The 19,382-nt window shown below is 35.2% G+C and overlaps 1 protein-coding gene across 7 annotated transcripts in view; it reads right to left on the bottom strand.

Annotated features, from left to right (window-relative positions):
- LOC129748672 (ankyrin-3-like) overlaps nucleotides 1–19,382 on the bottom strand; it is a 281,828-nt gene that overhangs the window by 92,702 nt on the left and 169,744 nt on the right. For all 7 annotated transcript variants that reach the window (XR_008737787.1, XM_055743345.1, XM_055743348.1 and 4 more), the window contains one exon: nucleotides 18,314–19,341. Coding sequence is in view for 6 of the 7 variants with exons in the window: in XM_055743345.1 (XP_055599320.1) it covers nucleotides 18,314–19,341 (1,028 nt within the window). In the remaining variant the exon portion in view is untranslated. The remainder of the gene's footprint in view (nucleotides 1–18,313; nucleotides 19,342–19,382) is intronic.

Raw genomic sequence — 19,382 nt, 5'->3', positions numbered from 1 at the left:
ATTGTGGGTGTTATTGTGTCGTTCATGGAGTAGGCGTGTGTGTAACATTAACATTCCCGTTTTGAGTGTTTAAAATTTTGAGAACCGCACAATGAGATTGACGTACATTTGCATTCGATCATTACGATGAAACGTTCAGAGAGGGTGGTGTCAGTTCGTGTTTAAATCGGGTCAGGGATCGGTGGTTGCAAAATACGGAAACATTTGATGTGGCAATAAACGATTTGTTTTTTTTTTTGTGTTTCGTATTAATAATTAGAACCCAGCATCCCGAGAAGGGGAAAGGGTTGACGTAGCGCATCACGAGATGAGTTCAGTAACGTGTTCCGGGAAAAGTAGATCATCGATGGCGGTACATTTACATAATTTACACACGCCGTTTGATATATTTACACACACGGCATTATCGGATGTAGGTACATTTAATAATATAGATGTTTTAATCGTGATGATTAAAAAACAATTAAAAACCAATTATATCAAACAAACGTAACGGAGACAAGAAACGGAGACAGTGGAATGGAGAGGAAACACAAGAATAAGTGTTAATAGTAGAAAGGGATGAGCATAAAACTGTTAATCGGGCATTTCTCTTGAGCTTACTTTTTTTTAGTGTGGAGTAGTTTTGTTCATATTATTAAGTATACCGTGGTTGATTAAATTAATAATCCATTTTATACATTTGTTGCATGAAATCTATCAAAACATACAACGAAGAAGCACATTCATAGTATGGTGGGCAGAATTTAGACCATTTTTTGTTAAACCACATTTACGGGTCTGTTCATTTTGGAAGAAAAAAGGATAATTGAACCCATTTTTTTTTTGGATTTGCTGGATAGGCAAAGACACTACACTTTGACAGGGATTCAGTTTCGGCCTTAGTTTATAGCGTTTTTAATTTTCTCTATGACGCAGTAGCAAACTTTTACTTCATAAACAAACGAAATCGTAACACGAGATGATGTAAATATAATTATGGTTACACCTCTCCACTATGGGATTTGAGGCGGCAGAAAAAATCAACTTCATCGTTATGATATTTGTCATTTACTAGTTCGTAGCATTACTTTTAACTAAGATATCCTCAATAATTCAGATCATTGCCAAAATTACTTATCGTTTCATAGACAAAAGACTTAGAAATTCTGAAAAATATACTGAACTGCAGATCTACTGATATTCAATTCAATTTTTCTCCTATAAACAAAAATTGTGTGTGTTGATGTAAGTATGTTAAGAAAGAACGAGTCAATCAGGTGGGTTAGTTAACTACAGGTTTTCCGACATCCGTGTACATTTGTGGCCAGCTGGCAACAAATAAAAATCCACTTATCTACATTGTATGTCGATATTTTCAGTTTTTCGAAATCTTTTCAAATTTAAATGAGTTCATTGAAAAGCTGGTAATTCCAAGATCATTTAATTTTTTTTTAATTCAGTAGAAATTAGTTAACTGAATTGCATACTTTACGGGTATGGCGTAGAAAAATCCACATTATGGTTTATTTGATGAAAATGATAAAAACATATAACCGTTAGTTAAAATGACCTTTAATGACCTTGATGATTTACTGATCACGCTTTTTATATATTTTTGTTCGGTTTTGGTGACATTTAGAGGGTGGGAGGGGAGTTCAGCCAGACCCAGGGACGGATAAAACCATCGGGGGGCTCGGGGCAATATTTCTCGGGGGCCCCTATGAATCGATTTTTTTTTTCATATACCAGAAAATACATAAATTTTTTAACATACTGAGGAACTGAAAATGAGTTCAACATATTGCCTTTAAATAACCGTAATGTCTGCGTAGAAGGCAGTTTCTGGTATCTTCAAACAATAATTGTTAAACCATCACGGGCAAACATCGCAAAACAGTCAATAGAATAATCGAAATTATTTATGATTTTTATGATTAGAGCTGTTAAATGCAAAATTGAATTCGCAATTTATTAAATAACTGTATCAATAACTAAAACTCTCTGGTTTGAAAAATTCAGATATATCCTACAAATAAATTTAAAAAAAAAAACAAAAAAAAAATTTTTCATTTCAGCATTGTGTATCATAGTAAGTGTTTCATCGAAAGCAGAATAAATATTTTTCTGATGACAATTTAGAAATAACATTAAAATTTGAGACCTAGAATTCGAATGCCACAGGGATGGCAAAAAGTCGTTAGTAAAAAAAATATAGATTTTAGGAAAAAAAAACTACTAATAAAATTAAAATACAAAATTGAAAGTCGAAGTTACAATCAGAGCCAAAACAAGGATTTCAAATTGTATAATTGTTTATCAATCAAATCAATCAAATAAATCAAATATTAAAACCAATATCTTTTCTGAAAACGTTATTCTAAATGTGGCAAAAATTGAAAACATATATTCTAAATCAGGCCCGTGCGAAGGACCTGCCCATGGGAGGGGTTTTCAAATCAAAATTTAGCCAAAAAAAATAATACTACCAAAATTTTATATATAAAAATGGAAGCGTTTTCTTTGTAACACCATCAATGGTCGGTCGGAATCAAGTGAAATTTGGTATTCGAGGGTTTTTCGGGCCAGAGATGGTTTTTACAATTGTTTTGAGATTATTACTTTTTATGGAAGGGGGGCTCCTATACAAAGTCAACTAGAAACGGGACGAAACTCGAACAATTTGAAGACGATTTTCATGAAAACTGATTCACGAACACGAAGAAGTTAAGGAACATTTTCCAAAGATTTATTTAGTAACGTGTAAAACGAAGTTTACCGGGTCAGCTAGTATTCCATTAATAAGATAATTGATTTCTAAATAATGTCATACTTATGATTAACCCACAAACTCAAAGAATTATAAATTTTACAGATAAAAAAAATCAAAATTTCCAATACAAATCAGAATGAATGTTTCCAATCAATGCTATTTCCAGTAAGTCATTCATTTATCAAAATGATGTTCCTTATTCGGAACAAGAAATTTGCTTGAAAATGAGTTCTAAGCAGTCAAGTTTTCAAATTTGAAATCAATATTTCCAAAACACCAGAAAAAGAAAAAAATAAAAATTTCGCACAAGAATTAATGCACAGAAATAGAATACATAAAATATAACACCACATTTGAAAAAAAAATCTGAATTCTCTAATTAGATCAGGTTAAAAATCAACCATGTTTAAAAATTGTTAGAAGAATGACAATGATTGTTATATACTATTGATTTTTATTTTACATTGATTATCTTCATTTTCAGTGAAAGGATTGATTAAAAAATTCCGCTGTACTTTCTTGAATAAAAAAATAACCACGATTTGAAGGCGGATTCTCGCTAAGATAAAAACAATTTATTCAATAGTTGTCAATTGATTTTTATTTTGAAAAAGAAGAAAATATTTAATTTTATTTCAAAACTGCTAATGATCAAGTGAAATATAAAACCTTTTTCTATATAAAAATTTTTCCAGTTATTAAAATAAAAAGTTCTGAAGTTCAAAATAAAAACTTTATATATTTATAACACCACTTGTGTTCAATTAAACTGAAAAATTGCAGATTTGGAAATGATCAATAAGAAATTGATAAAATAAAAATAAAAATGATGAATTTCAAGTTTTCTTGTTAATATTGAAAGCACAGAGTTTATCCTAATTAAGTTAACATTGCGCATTAAAATTTAACTTTTAAATTACTTCAAATAATTTTCGAACTTTCTAAAGATAAATTGAAAATTATGATCGATTAAAAAAAAATGATTTAATATAATGAAAATTAAAGAAATAAAATTTTAAAATTTATAAATTTTTAAATTTTTAATCGAAGGTTTTAAAGTTTAAAATTTCAAGCTCTGTATATCTTGTCGGTTTTAATTGGAATATTGGGCCTTGGAAAGTACAGAAGGTGGAAACTATATTTTTCTTATTACAAATTTAGCTCCAAAGGCTTCCAAGAAAATAATGTTTTCAGAACACAATAATTTAGAATTAAAAAATCAAAAACAAACTTATAAAAAATATTTCATAAAGTTTGAATAGTTTTATTTGAAAACTAAAACAAAATATGAAGAAGAAAATGATAAGTCTTTTAACATTTTGGAAGAATTTTTTTTAATAAACTTGTCCAACCATTTTAAAAACTTATTAATAGAATTTAATTGACTCAAAGAAAAAGCATTTAGGATGATTTAGTAAATTGAAGCGCACTATTTGTCAATTTTTTTCTATCACCTTGCGTTTAGTTATATGGAGTTTATAAACTTAAAAATGTATCAGTTTTAGGTGAAATCAATAATTGATAATTGATGAAAACAAATCAACGTTAAATAAAAACCTGATTTTTATTTGGTTTATTATTTTTTTAAATTCAATTAAGGAATAATATTTGAAAGATGATGATGCATGATCCAAAAAATTTGAATTCTCCAGTTTTGAAAAAGTTGGAAAGATATTTTTATAAGTATTTCTGACATTACTTAATACAGTTTAGAAAAAAAAATGAATTCATTTAACCAAATTTGTTCAAACCTGCAAAACGATTAGTTTTTGGCTTTAAAATTATTTAAAACTCAATTTTATTTAAAACTTCATTCATCGCTTTCGAATGTGATGTTGAGCATTTAGAAGAACAAGAAACACAAAATAAAATTGAGACTGTAATTGGTTTTTTGAATATTATTACATATCATATCGCACGATGTTTTGTAAATCAATATTTTTCGTTTTTTAGGTTTAAGATTTTATTTTGATAATTCTTATGACCATCATGAGTCATGATACATGGTTGTTAATGAAGAAAATTAGTATTATTGATTTATTTACATAGTATTCCGTCTCACGACATAACTTGACGAACATAATTAGTAGTAGAAGAAAATTAGTATTCTGTGAATCAATTTTGATGTCAAAATGGTTGGTTTCAAACGCTAAATTTGTTTCGTAACACTTCTCAATAAAAACCCATTCTAAAGACGAGGTAGTGTTTTTTAATCTCAAATTTAGAGTACAAGTACAAAATGTTGATTGAACTGCAAATCTAAATTTACAGTAAAAAATTAGATTAAATTCGTGTACGATGTATGTAATTTCGTAAAAATGAAATTTCTCAAGTGTAGGGAGAGTTAATACTCATTTCCGCCGGAGGCGAAAAATATTGCTGACTTTCTTGTTAACACTTATTTAACACCTTTTAAGATAAAGTAATTTCCCTTTACTGCGTTGAAAATTTTACTTCAAAAAAATCTCCATGGGGGGGGGGGGGGGTGTGAACTCCTAAAACCCCCTCCGTTCGCACGGCCTTGTTCTAAATGGTGATTAGATGTTTAAAACTCCGAAGTAATCAAGTAATTAAGTAATCAAAAATCAGATAAAAATCCAATAAGTTTAGTACCTTCAAAAATAATCTCGAGTTTTCAATACTAAGAAAAATCACGAAACTGAAGGAACACCACAAGTCTTGAAAATCTCAATGTATTTAACCTCTGTTTTAAAATCTAGAAGAAGACAAGATGAGAATAATAGATATATTTATTTTTAAGAATCACTCATGGAAATTCGCAATTCAACTTCGAACATTTTTTAATGATGAGTATAATTTGAGAATGGACGATCAATTGGAAAATGATATGCTGAATTCAGGATATTTACTTCAGCAGAGGATAAATATTAAATAGAAATACCACAGTATCAAAAGTACATATAAGACTTTGGTTCTATCAATTGGAAAAGTTTCAATTCGAATTTAAAATCATATACTGGATTTGGAATAGAAATTCAATAGAAAAACTCAGTAATAGCGATTGGTCAAATTTAAGCAACTACAGTAGTTTTTTTTACATTCTCGTAGTTTTCTTCAAAATTGATTATTAGGGGCCCCTCTTAACTTATATTACAGTGAAACTATTCGAGATATTGATTCCGGGGGACCTTTGGTGTTATAATTTCAATTTTCTAGTTTTGTTTTCGTTGATTTCTAGAAATTAAAGTAGAATGATTAAAGTAATGTTAATATCTCTTTTTCTCTTAAGGTGGGAGCTGGCCGGGGTGCCCGGGGCAATTTTATCTAAGCATATTTTTTGTTTACCTATCAAAAAACGTTCACAAACTATGAATGAAATTCATTGTGGAGCTAGCCCCCTTGATTGGTTTGGGCAATATATAACAAAAGAAAGCTACAGCTCGATCCAGTACGTTTTATTCAATTTTGAGATGTTCAACAAGAAAATGTTACTATTAGTGAGGTGGGAAAGTGTCTCCAGGCATCTGATACTGTGATATTCAATCGAATTTAAAGCACTTCTATAGTGGAAGTGCATGGTGAATATGGTGATGAAGTATCTAAAGAAGAGCGGGAATTGTTGATTGTTGATGATAAAATCGACATTTTGAGCAATAACCTGGAAGAACCAAAAAACGTTTTTAAGAAAAATAATAACCCAAACAAAAAAGTGTAGAAAATAGCAGCTTTTTTGTTCTATTCAGAGTTTGAAAATGTTTTTGAACGGAAAGGTAAACAAAAATTACATTTGGAATTAAAAAAAACGCTACTGTACTGTTTCGAGGTCTGGCTGACCACCCCCGAAATATTACCAAAACCTTACAAAAGTAAGCAAAGCCTTGTCTGGTCAGTAAATCATCAAGGCCATTAAAGGTAATTTTAACTAATGGTTGTTTGTTTTTATCATTTTTGTCTAATAAACCATAAAGTGGATTTTTTAAGTCATACTCGAGAAGTATGCAATTCAGAAAACTAATTCCGACTGAGTTAAGAAAAATTGATAAAAAAAATTTAAAATGATCTCGAAATTACCAGCTTTCCATATAACTCATTAAATTGGTATTTTACAATTAAAACGATGAGTGGATTTTTATTTTTGCCGTCACTGAAATTATAGGAGAAATGTCTGACGGGAGACGCGGCGTATTTTTTTGAATATTTTACAACATCAATTTTCAGCTGATCTGTTCCCTGAAATTTGAACTAAAAAGGCGGATTCATTTCTCCACAAAAAAACTTATTACTTTTGTGGGTTTTAAGACATGTTTTTTCTATCATTAACAAAAATAACCATGGGTGCACAGATTCACCGCGATTCACTGCCGCACTTTAGGCTTAGAATAATTGCTCTTATAAATTCGGATGAAAATTTTTGAAATAAATAAATATAGTTATTCATCATGGTTATACCGATTCACTGCAGTTTCTTCAAAGATTGGGCTTTTTGCAAAAGTTGAAGAACGTTTTTTTTGGCAAATCTTCACTGTAGCAAACCTAAAACCATGTCTTTATGTGTGCAAATAAAATTCTGTACTGAACGTGAAGTAATCATAAGATAACCTCAATTTATACTAATAAAATTTTCATTTCAACTCTCTAAATATTTTTTTTAAGCTTTTGGTACTGGTAATTTCCATGTATTTCAAATAACATTGAAACTGTTATAAATATTATTGTTTTCCTTGCCCTAACTCTGAAATATTGTATATTCTGAAGCAAGTCGTTGAGTTAAAAAAAAAACAATAATCTTTTTTGATTTTCATTTTGTCGGGGATTTTCATCCTATTGGATGATTGGTCCCATTGTCCCTAAATCTTTTTTGATTTCCGCTTGTTATTGATTCATAAATTACTTATGCGTTTATTCCAGCATAACAATTATTTACAAAAATTGCCATGGTCATTTTCAGACCTTTCAAATCGATTTAGATGACGTGAGTTTTGTGCTGAGGTTGCCAGGTGATCAGTCAATATCATAAAACAACAATTATGAGTTCTGAATCCGAGCTTTGAATCGATTTGTTTCCGTGTTCAAAAGCTATATCTGAAATCCAGTTTTAGTCTTTTTTTAACTAAATTTTCATTATTTATTTTGCCATATATTTTAAAGTTACATATTACTTAAAATGCGTCAGTGCATATTTTTCTCATAATTTTGTTGATTATCAATTTATAGAAAAATGTGTTTTTCGGAAAAAAAACCTTGTATGCCTCGTACATTTCTAAGTATTATGGCGTTGATGTATTTTTCCTGTTCAAAAAACCAGGAGATTTCGAACGACAGGCTCGAGCGATGATCGTTTTGATAAAAAAAAAGTTGCTAGGTCGGGAGAGACGTTCAAATATTTTGCCAGATATTTTGAACGTTTTTTTTGTTTGATTATCCAGATGCCTTCAAAATACCCTGTGTTCCAATGTGCAGTCTCGTTTGAACTACGGTACGTTGCACATCGTGTGTGTGAGCTGAATCGAAATCTAATTTATTTTTCTTCTCTCCTTCCACACGCTATTGTCGAGCGGTGCAATGACCCACAACGATACACCAAGGTCATCGAAAAATGAAGTTCGAGTGCGGAAATATCACGAAAATTATGCTGGGCCATATCTCGTTATGGCTGAAACAAATGTCGGAAATATATCTGCTGCGAAGATTGCTAAAAGTCTGGTGAAGAAATTTGGTGACGATTTTATACGTGCTATGCCGGTTTCTAAAACCAAAATGAAAATTTTGATGCGATCGAGGGATGCTGCTAATGAAATAGCAGGCATCGGTACCTCAAATGAAGTGCGTTTTTTTATCCCCCAACGGCTGGTGGAGTGCCTTGGGGTAGCCTATATTGAGCCGGATATTTGTGATGAAGAATTGAAGTTTGCTAATGCGTACGATAAACGCAAGTCGAATCAAGTTGATAACCCGGAGATAGTTCATGCTCGTCGTGTGCTTAGAAAATTAGCTGATGATAAAGAGGAAGCCCTGTTTACGGTGATTTTTACTTTCGCTGGGCAGAGTTTACCTACTCACATCGAGTTGAATAGAGTGCTTTATTCTGTTAAGCAGTACATTTATCCTGTCCGCCAGTGTGGTAACTGCTGGCGCTTGGGACATGATAAAAAAGGATGCAAGAGTGCTAAACGCTGTAACCAATGCTTGGAGCAAGTGGGCGGCGAAGATCATGCATGTGAAAATAGTGAGCCCCAGTGCGTTAACTGTTTGGGCTCCCATCGGGCCAATGATCACAAGCTTTGTCCGAAAATAATTCAAAAAAAGAAAACCGATAAAGAGCGGCGCGACACTTTTTCACAAGGACGTGTCGATTGGTTTTGTGGAACAACTTCAAATGAATCATCAAACTCACTAACTATCATCTCCCAACCAACAACAAAATCCACCGTGGCAGTTGCTTGCCAAACAAGTAATGTTGACAAGAATGGGTCTAATCCTTCCAGCAAACGTCGTCATAATGTCGATTCGGACGATGAGCTTCCCCAACTTGAAGTTAACATTTCTGACGGGGTTTGCGATTCGATCCGATCGACGATTGAATCTACTGAGGTCATCGATATCGTTGCAGAGGCTCTGGAAGTTCCTGAGGAAGATGTTGAAACTCGACAAAAAATTCAACAAATGGTTTTGGAGAGAATTTCGGATGTTGTAAGTGATAAAATGAAAGGATATTTTGCTAATCTCAGATTATGAAAAACACCACACCGAGCACTTTAACAGCCACCGTTCCTCTGCAATGTCTACAATGGAATTGTAGAGGGATAAATAGTAAACGCTCATCTTTAATCCAGCTCATAAATACACACAATATCAATATTTCGCTTTTGAGTGAAACACATCTCGACAATCACACAAACTTTAGTCTACCGCAGCACACCATTTTTCGTAAAGATCACAGACGAAACTCGATGGGCGTAGACATCGCGATTCGTTCAGAACTGAATCCCGTAGCATTTCCTATTGCACTGTCAGCGGATATTCAAGCCGTTGCCTGCCAGATCAAATACATCTCCGGGTTGATCACTATTGTATCTGTGTACATACACCCGCAAGCCAACATATCGCAGACTCAGTTTGATAATTTTTTATCAACCGTTCCGAAACCGTGCATCATTGGAGGAGACTTTAACGCAAAACATCACCTATGGGGAAGCGATCATGGAAACACACGTGGAGACCGTCTTCATCAAGCCATCGAAACATCTCATCTCGTCATTCTCAACAATGGTCAGCCAACTAGGTTTGATGTAAACCGGTCGTGGGGCGCAATTGATATCACGCTGGTTTCTTCGAGCCTTAGTTTGTGCTTCGACTGGGAGGTTTTGGATTCACCAAATGGAAGCGATCATTTTCCGATAGTTTTTCATTCGAGTACTACATGCGCGATGAAATTCTACTCTGGAATCAATGTTCGGAAAATCGACTGGGAACGTTTTACCGGAAGCCTCGAGGAATCATTCGTCGAAAATGGAGAACCGGATAGCTTTGATGTCTTCTTTGAGCTGATTTGGCAAGCACTGCGCAGATCCTGTCCATCAGTAAACTCGAACCACACTCGCCGAATACCGCAACCCTATTGGGACGAAGAGCTAACAGAAGCGAAGAAAGCCACCAGAGTTGCTTTCCGCGCTTGGAAACGAGAGCTGTCAACCGAAGCTTACGAAGGGTACGCTAATACAGAACGAAGGTTCAGAAATTTGGTACGCGAGAAGAAGAGGAAAAGTTGGCAACATTTTTGTGATAGTTGTGATAGTTCTACGTCCCTCACAACCTTATGGAGGATGGCTAGAAGATTCAAAGGGCGCGGAGAGCCATCAAAAAACCTTAGAATTTCGGACAATTTGGCCAACGATGTTTTGGACAAGTTGGCTCCCTCATCTGCCAAAAATCCACCCCCGGCTTTTCTACAATGTTCGTGTTGCCCTCAAACTGGTTTACCATTCTCAGTATCGGATATTCAAGCAGTTTTAAAAATCGGTAAAGATTCGGCTCCTGGTTTGGATGGTGTTCCATATTCCGTCATAAATCATCTCCCATGGGCGGCGCTTAGTCAGTTGCGAAAAATCTATTGCCAAATTTTTGCTTCAGGAAGAATTCCGGAAAGCTGGAAAACCTTTAAAATTGTACCGATTCCTAAAAGTGGTCATGATCCGATTTCTCCTTCTGCTGTTCGCCCAATCGCGTTAGCTTCATGTTTTCGCAAAGTGTATGAACTCATAATCAAAGATCGACTAGAACATTTCATCGAAAACAACAACTTATTCCCTTCAGCTATCAACGGTTTTAGGAAAGGACGAGGAACAATGGATGCGTTGTTTCCCCTGATTAATGAAGCTTCTTTAGCTTTGAAAAGAAGAGAGCATGTGGTGATAGAGGAGACGAGTAGGCCTTGGTCGAGTGCGGTCGCGTTTGTTTTTTCTGCGTTGAATTTTGTCGTTTTCTGTCATTTTCGAGAGAAAGTTTTGATTTTTGATACCAATAATCAACTGATGATTGATTCATGAGATACAAAGAAGAAGTCACTGCTGATAAGAGAAAGAGACAAGGGTGAAATCATGTATCAGTTTTTATTGCACTGAACATCGTTGTTGTTTTTATAGTGCTCAGAGCTCTGAAAAATAAAATTTTATCGCTCGAAATTTCTGAAAAATTAAATTGTGAAGTTCCAAATTGTTTGATTGTGAAAATTACGAGATAAAATAGTGACGAAACATCTGTGCGTGTAGAAAACTTTATGAAGATTATGATGAATTTGTGTTGAAAAAGAATCATCATCATCATCAGCCTGTACGGAGGATGTTGGTCCGATGTGCATCAGACGAACGAGAAACAGCACCACAGCTAAGTACAATTTCTACATCCATGGCATTTTTTCTGTATTTATTAGGCATTTATAGGAATTCTTAATTGACTACCCATACTTTTTGTTGAACATGTTTACATTCATTTCGTCAACTCAGCCGCTGAGAGAAAAACGTGTTTGAATTCAAAAATAGCATGATTCAGTTTTGTTCAAAGAATAGAAAAGTTTATATTTTGTTTCAAGTGATATCACAAATAATGTTTTATTTTTCTGAATTGATATCACTTACAGTAAATTTTTTTTTGTGCTTGATTTATTAATAGTAGATATTATATGGGCATATGTATATTTTTTACAATTTCAGTTGAAAAATTTTAACTGAAGGATTGAAATATGCTGGTCATTGAAAAAGTGCTCTTTTCAGTGTTCAATGTTTTATTTATTTGCAGACATCATATTTTCAACATTAATATATATTTTGAAGTTTGAGCTTGGCATAGTCTAATATTTTATTTTGTATGTTCGTTTACGTCGAAAGTCTGAAACGTGTGCTTGTGTATAAATCATTCAGGTAGGAGGTGCTGCGAAATCGTCCAGCCTACTTTGATTGGTTTCTAGAGATTAGCCAACACCAGGCGGTTGGGGCTGTGGGTGAACAGTTTTGATTGCCCCGGCGGGGTCGCGGATCTCCCATCTTGTTCGGATGACTTCAAACATGTCTTGAGTCTCCCAGGTGCTGGAGTCGGTTAGGGTTAATTTTGTTGTAATCAAAATTGAGATGATTCCGTGGGTAGCCCAATTATAAAATATTATTTCTAGATGTTTAAATACGTACCTTATATGTATATTTAATGTCACTTCATTATACAAAAATGTTTATTTAGAAAAAGTTATATAGAAGCCATATGTTTCGCAACAATCGTTTGCTGAATGAATAAAATTTCATGTAATTTTTATAATAATCCAGAAATTACTTTCAGAATTCAGTAATTTGATTATTTCTTTTTTACCAAATCAATTCAACTCCAACCGCAAATTTAGACAAGAAAGCATTCTAATCATTCATGATTCGTTTTGTATACAATATGAATTTTTAGAAATCAAGTAACATCATAAAATCAAGACGCGTTTTTTTTTTCGCTTGTCAAAATTTTTCGGAAATTCATAATTTGGTGTTTCGTTCGCTAGTGAAAGTTTTAAATTTTTTTGTTTTCATGAAATTGTTTTGAAAAGCTGTTATTTTGGTGTTTGATTTATGCTGAAGTGCTTTTTAGAGTGTGAAGTCATGCGAAAAATACCTTTTGAGAAGAGGGCTAGTCCTTTGCCCTCCAGACAACCACCGGTGTGCTCTACTAGCAAGAGAGCCAGAACGTTGATGCATGTGTTGCAGTAAAAGCCAAGCTAAGTCGGGTTTTTCATATTTTGCCTTTGTATCACACTAATTGAGTGTAATCATTTATGCTGTTGTGAGTGTTTATTTTAAAATTTGTTTGATCCCAACCTCAATTTTGAGTGGCAGAACATTATGTTCGAAATTATGTTTATCGTTTCAAAACCGAGAAAGTACAGAAATATACGCCAAATAGTCTTAGGATTAAACGCAAGGTTTGAAAATATTTCATTGAATTTAAAGTATGCAATGTACTTATCAAATTTTATGAAAACTTTAAGTTCATCCACATTTTTCTAGAAGTACAAATGTTATAAAAGTCGAGATTCTTGTTCTGTCACATCGTTCGGGATTGTATACATCTTTTAAGCAAAGTGATGGTAATGACAGGCAATTTCCATTCAATCTAAGTGTATCAGAGGTCTCAAAAGTTTTATTAGGAGATAGAAAAATTGAGACTTCAGCATACGACCATTTGAAATAGGCACAAAAGGTGTTCTTGCTGTGTACTGGTTGGAATGGCCCAATATTTCATTTAGAATTCTGGAATACTGGAATAGAGCATAGGCTTCGAGGTGTTTAAAAACAAATCGATCAACAGAATGCCCCAAAGTCAGTATTTTTTGTTTAGTTTCGTTTTTTTTATTGTTCGTAGTTTATCAAGAAACCTACTAGTACGATGTTAAGGGCTCTCACTATCCCACAATTTATCACAAATATTAAAATACTTAAAGTCTACTATCAGAGTATATCTATCATGAATATCTATGAAATTTCACATTTTCGAAAAAGACAATTTTCTGGTTTCAGCTTAATATGAGTTATTCTATTATCAAAACCACCATCAATTTTGAGTAGGAACATAAATTTTTGATAGTTTAATATTTTCAGTTGAATCTCGACAGTATTAAAACAAGTAGAATTTCATCGGCTTAGTATTTTGAAAGCAAGAAATCTAAAAACTATATATATGGAAGTATATTATTAAAATTTGTTTTTACCATTAATATCATAAGTGAGTATATTCCATCTTCCAGTTCCTCCGAATACATTCAAATGTTAAATTCTTTTATGAATTTTAGATCATTTAATTTCTACACATTTTGATTTGTTTTTTTTCGTGCAATCGCGAAAACAAACTGAGGCAAAGAGTCGAATTGAACTGATGAGTTTGCGAAAACGATCTTATTCAGTTATCACAACCTCCATAACAATTTAAAAATTAAAAGGAAAAAAGGAGATTCACTTCATCCATTAACAAAACTTTAATATTTTAAATATCTCCTTATAAATATTCTTGGAGGCTTGATAGAAGTATGTTCAATCTAAAAGGTCGTTTTTTAAAACACATCACTGTATCAGCAATTAGGAAAACAAGATAGTTTAAAGAAAATTTATACACATTTTTCACTTTACTTTGAATCCTTTTATCACCGCCTCAAAGATAGAAATAGGAGTTTCCTTAGGAAAAATCTAAGAGCATAGGAGGTGTAGGAAAACTCGATCGCACCATTGACCAAAATGGATCCTGATCTTTAACCTTTCCCCTTTTAACACAACCCTTTCCTGGGATATTTCAATATAGATTCGCAGACGTATAGACGGTTTCTATAGTTGGAGATATTGACTTTTTTTTGTTCCTAATTTTTTCTAAATTAATCTTTGAAATATAAAGGGACAAAAAGGTGTTGATTGATTCTTTGAAGTATCCTACTAACAATCCTTCCTTCATTCCTCATTGACTACTAGGACGTGGCCGGCGCCGTTATTGATCATTTTCAAAGGGAGAGCATGAGTTTTGTGCATTGTGAATGAACTGCTAGTCCCAAGCACCATTCTTTTGGCCTTTGAACAAAGCTGATGGCCTCGATCAATCACGGAGTAGCAACCATTGGCGAGGTAGAACTTGTTCTGCTTAGCCACGCCAGCGATCATGGAATATGAAGTGCGTAAGTTGAACAAAGTTTGATCAAATATTTTATCTGAAGTTTTAAATAAAATATCATATCTAAGCACTTCAAGTTCAATGATTTAAGGTGGATATGAGTAGTCAACTAAGCTAAGCTAAGCTAAAAGAAGAGAGCATGTGGTGATATGTAGCCTCGATATCAAAGCCGCCTACGACAACGTGGAAATTAATGTTCTGGTCCGCGAATTACGCTCATTAACAGTCCCTGAATGCCTAGTAAGAAGTATCTTCCATCTTTTTGAAGAAAGGAATTTGTGCATTTCAAATGGATTAGATTCAATATCTAGGACAACGTGGAAAGGCCTTCCTCAGGGATCTCCACTAAGTCCGTTATGCTTTAATGTTGTGATCAGTGGATTGATCAACAGTGTCCCTCCTGATGTGATAACCGTAAATTACGCCGATGACACAACAATTGCTGTAAGAGGAACCTCGCTGGAGCATAGTTGCGAATCTCTCCAAAGGGCAGTGGATATAGTTGTGGAAAATATTTTCGACCTTGGGTTAGAACTTTCGCCCACGAAATGTAAGTGCCTTCTGATCTCGACACAACAATGCGATAATCCCCCAGAAATAAATATCGGCGGTTGCACTTTGGAATACGTCAGATCCCTGAGGTTACTCGGCATGTACCTCACACGAAATCTGTCGTGGTCGTGTCATATTAGAGAGGTACAAAAACGTACGGCTCCGTATCTTAACTTTCTACGAAGCATATCGGGCCAGTCATGGGGAGCACATCCAGCAGCAATGTTAGCTATTTTCAAGTCATGTGTGAGATCAATATTGGAATACGGTTCCATATTTATGACGGAGTTAACACAAAAAGAAGCCATCGTTTTGGATAGACTACAATGGGCAGGAATTCGAATCTGTTTGGGCTCCACAAAAACCACCCACACAGGTTCACTCGAAGTGATGGCTGGTATTATTCCGCTGCAACAAAGAAGAGAACTTGCTGTCATGCGTTTTGTAAATAAAAGAGCGTCACTTTCTTCTTGGCATGGTCAATACTCCAGACCGATCTTGGAAGGTGGCTTAGTGGCTACGGGAATACACCGCGCCATAAGAATGCTTAACGAATTTATTCCACTTGAACAGCCTCTAAATAATCTCCCATGCTACATGGTCAACCGTGAAGTTGTAAGAACAATAATATCCATTGATCTCACTGTTAAACGGTTATGTTCAGAACACCAGAACTCATCGGCAGCTGATTTGGTTTCAAACTATCTCTTGGAAGTGTATGCCAACGCGAAAATCTTGGCAACTGACGGGTCGAAAGATATACACGGCACAGGTTATGCTGTGGTAAATAGTTTTGGAGCGCCTGCAGAAGGGATCAAACTCGACAGTAAAGCATCAGTTTATATGGCAGAGCTTCTAGCAATCAGGCATGCTGCGAAAATGATCGTAAGCCTTCCTGTTGCTCAGTATATTATTCTAACCGATAGTTTGAGTTGTCTCACGAGCCTTCAAAAAATCAACATCAATCAAAAATATCCCGTTGCTTGGTACGATATAAAAGCTTCCATTCTTGAAGGACAAAGAATGGGGCACGAGATCCATCTGATATGGGTTCCGTCTCACAGAGGTATTCCAATGAACGAGTTGGCAGATCAAGAGGCGAAAAGTGCGTGCATCAATGGTGGTACAGCAGATTATATTTTAACATCATTCGACATCCAGTTTCCGATTCGGCGTACAACAGTGCACAAATGGCAAGCAAAGTGGAATGCAGGAACTAAAGGACGTTTCTGTCACAGCATCATCTCTAACGTTTCGCTCCAACCATGGTTTAGTAGCTTGGATCTCAACCGCAGACAAATTGTAATCCTTTCCAAATTAATATCAAATCATTCACGGCTCCCTGCTCATCTGACTAGAAATGGTATCCTATTGGACGCGACGTGCAGTTGTGGCGAATCCATCGCAGATCCTGATCACATTATCTTCGCATGCAGCAGATTTGAAAATCTTCGTAGACCTATTTGGCGAATTTTAATGAAAAAAGGAATTCCACCCGATATTCATTTGATACTAAAAAAGAAAGACATTGAATTATATAAAACGATAGCTAATTTTGTAATTGAATGTAAAATAGACATGTAAGTAGAAGAGTAATTAACACTTGGCCGGTTATGTTATAGAGGTAAAGCCAATAAAAAAATTAAAAAAAAAAAAAAAAAATACCCTGTGCAAATGTCAGTCGAGACACGCTCATCTAAAAAGGCCATAAAGCCGCTACCAGTGGAACGCTTGTTAAGGCAGAACATGTAATCTACGGGATTCCAAGAACCACGCAGAATTGCTACTTATGTAGCTTGCACTAATTGTTTCCTTAAGGATAAATTTTTTTATCTTGTTTGGAATCAGTCCAAATGCCTTAAACACAAAAATATGAAAAAATCAGCTTTCGTAAATCTTGACAATGTCCATCGTCGATTCTCCTCTGCAAGCGTAGCAGATGCAGATAAAATTTCACCTAACTTTTGGGAGATTTTTTATTCTGATAGAATCAAGAGTTGCTTTATGCTTTCATCCTCAAAAGTGCAATGGAAAATTTAGCCAATTTGAAAGAGCTAACCAACAACGAATACCTACATACTACATACAAAGTTATTAAGATACTTTTAAGCCCGGTTACGTTCCCAGACCCATATAAATACTAAACAAGTTCAAACGTGGCTCCAGAGAGTTCACTAAACGTTTTAGCCCTTCCAGATATACGACCATTAAGCAATAAAGTAGCGCTCTAACTGAAACTCACCACAAGCCCAGCTTTTTTATACTTAAAGCTGCTAGAAACATCAGCAGATCTTTAAGTATAAAAAACCACAAAATTGCTGCAAAAGTGGCAGTAGCATAATTTCCATATGAACTCTAGAAACCACAATCGATAAGGTTTTTAATGCCTTAATCGTAGATATACAGTCAAGAATGACTTGGTTAAAAAAAAGGAAAACTTTGTAAAATCGATACCAAAAACCCATAGAACTCAGAGAAAACAAATAAAACATGTTTTTATGCTTTCCGACAAAGGTAAGTAAAGTCTGGCTGTGACCGAAAAATGGAGTGGACACTGTTGCAATAAAAAACGGTGTATCTCAGTGTTTGATACAACGAACAGTCCTCAAAAAACGAAGTAGATCGCGTTAATTTGGTAAAAATCATCCTATGTTACCAGTTTGACCACAGAAATCAAGCACAAAACTGGAATTTACATGAACAGAACTATCCCAGTTAAGAAGAAAACTGCCTCGATTAAAAAAATTTAGTAAACTTCCAACTACCACAAACGATACACAACGAGCAGCTAAAACACTTCACAATTGAAGCAGCATTCCGCTAATATGTTGCTCTCTTCGATTGAAAATATCTAAATTCGAAACTCACCTTCATCTTCCGAATCCGACATGAACGTCTCGTGGATGGTTTCCGGAGCAACGATTTTGAACTTCTCGTCCACAGTTTGAGTGACACTGGTTTCCGTAACCACCTTCAGCGTCTCCACCACCGTAATATAGCCGAGTTTGTCGGCTATGGACAAAGCCGTTTGACCACTATTGGTCACAGCTTCCGGATTAGCCTTTTTCTTCAACAACAAATTGATGATCAAGGTGTGACCCTGCTGCGCCGCCTGATGCAACGGGGTGTGGCCAATGTTGGTCTTCATTTCGATGTTAGCATCGTTTTCGAGCAGGAACTTAACCATATTGATCTGACCAAAGTGGGCCGCCACGTGGAGGGGAGTGAAGCCGGTCTTTGTCGAGGGATCAATCTGGGCCCCCTGATCCAGAAGGGTCTTAGCAATATCACTATGGTCTTCTTGTGCGCAAAGATGCAACGGAGTGAGTCCGTTTTTGGCAGGGTGGTTGGGATTGGCACCATTTCGCAACAACAGGTCCGACATGTCTCGGTGTCCTTCCTGGGCGCTCAGGTGCAGCGGAGTGAATCCGGTTTTGCTTTCCGCGTTGGCGTCGGCCTTGTACTCGATGAGAGTATTGGCGATGTCCATTTGATTCTTCTTAGACGCGATGTGCAACGGAGTGTGGCCGTTTTTGGCCGGAGAGTACGGAGATGCACCCTTCTCGAGGAGCAGTAGCGCAACCTTCTGATGATCGTAGTGACTAGCAACGTGCAACGGCGTTACGCCATTCTTTCCTTGGACGTCCACCTTGGCTCCTCGATCTAGCAGGAGCTGGGCACACTTCAAGTTACCATACTTGGCCGCCAGATGAAGCGGGGTGAAACCTTTCTTCGTGACAGCTTCCATGTTGGCATCGTTGTCCAAAAGAGCAGCAGCCACATCATCCTGACCTTCCTTGGCTGCGATGTGCAGTGGAGTGTAGTTATCCTTGGTGACCGAGTCGATTTTGGCTCCGTGCTGCAGCAACAGCATCACGATGTCAACGTTTCCGATTCTGAAAGATAAATTGTAGAATTTGAGTATTTTAAACTTGCT

Source organism: Uranotaenia lowii, chromosome 2 (assembly GCF_029784155.1).
Source record: "Uranotaenia lowii strain MFRU-FL chromosome 2, ASM2978415v1, whole genome shotgun sequence".
Taxonomy (NCBI): domain Eukaryota; kingdom Metazoa; phylum Arthropoda; class Insecta; order Diptera; family Culicidae; genus Uranotaenia; species Uranotaenia lowii.
The sequence above is the reverse complement of the archived record's forward strand: the minus strand, read 5'-3'. Positions and strand labels throughout refer to the sequence as shown.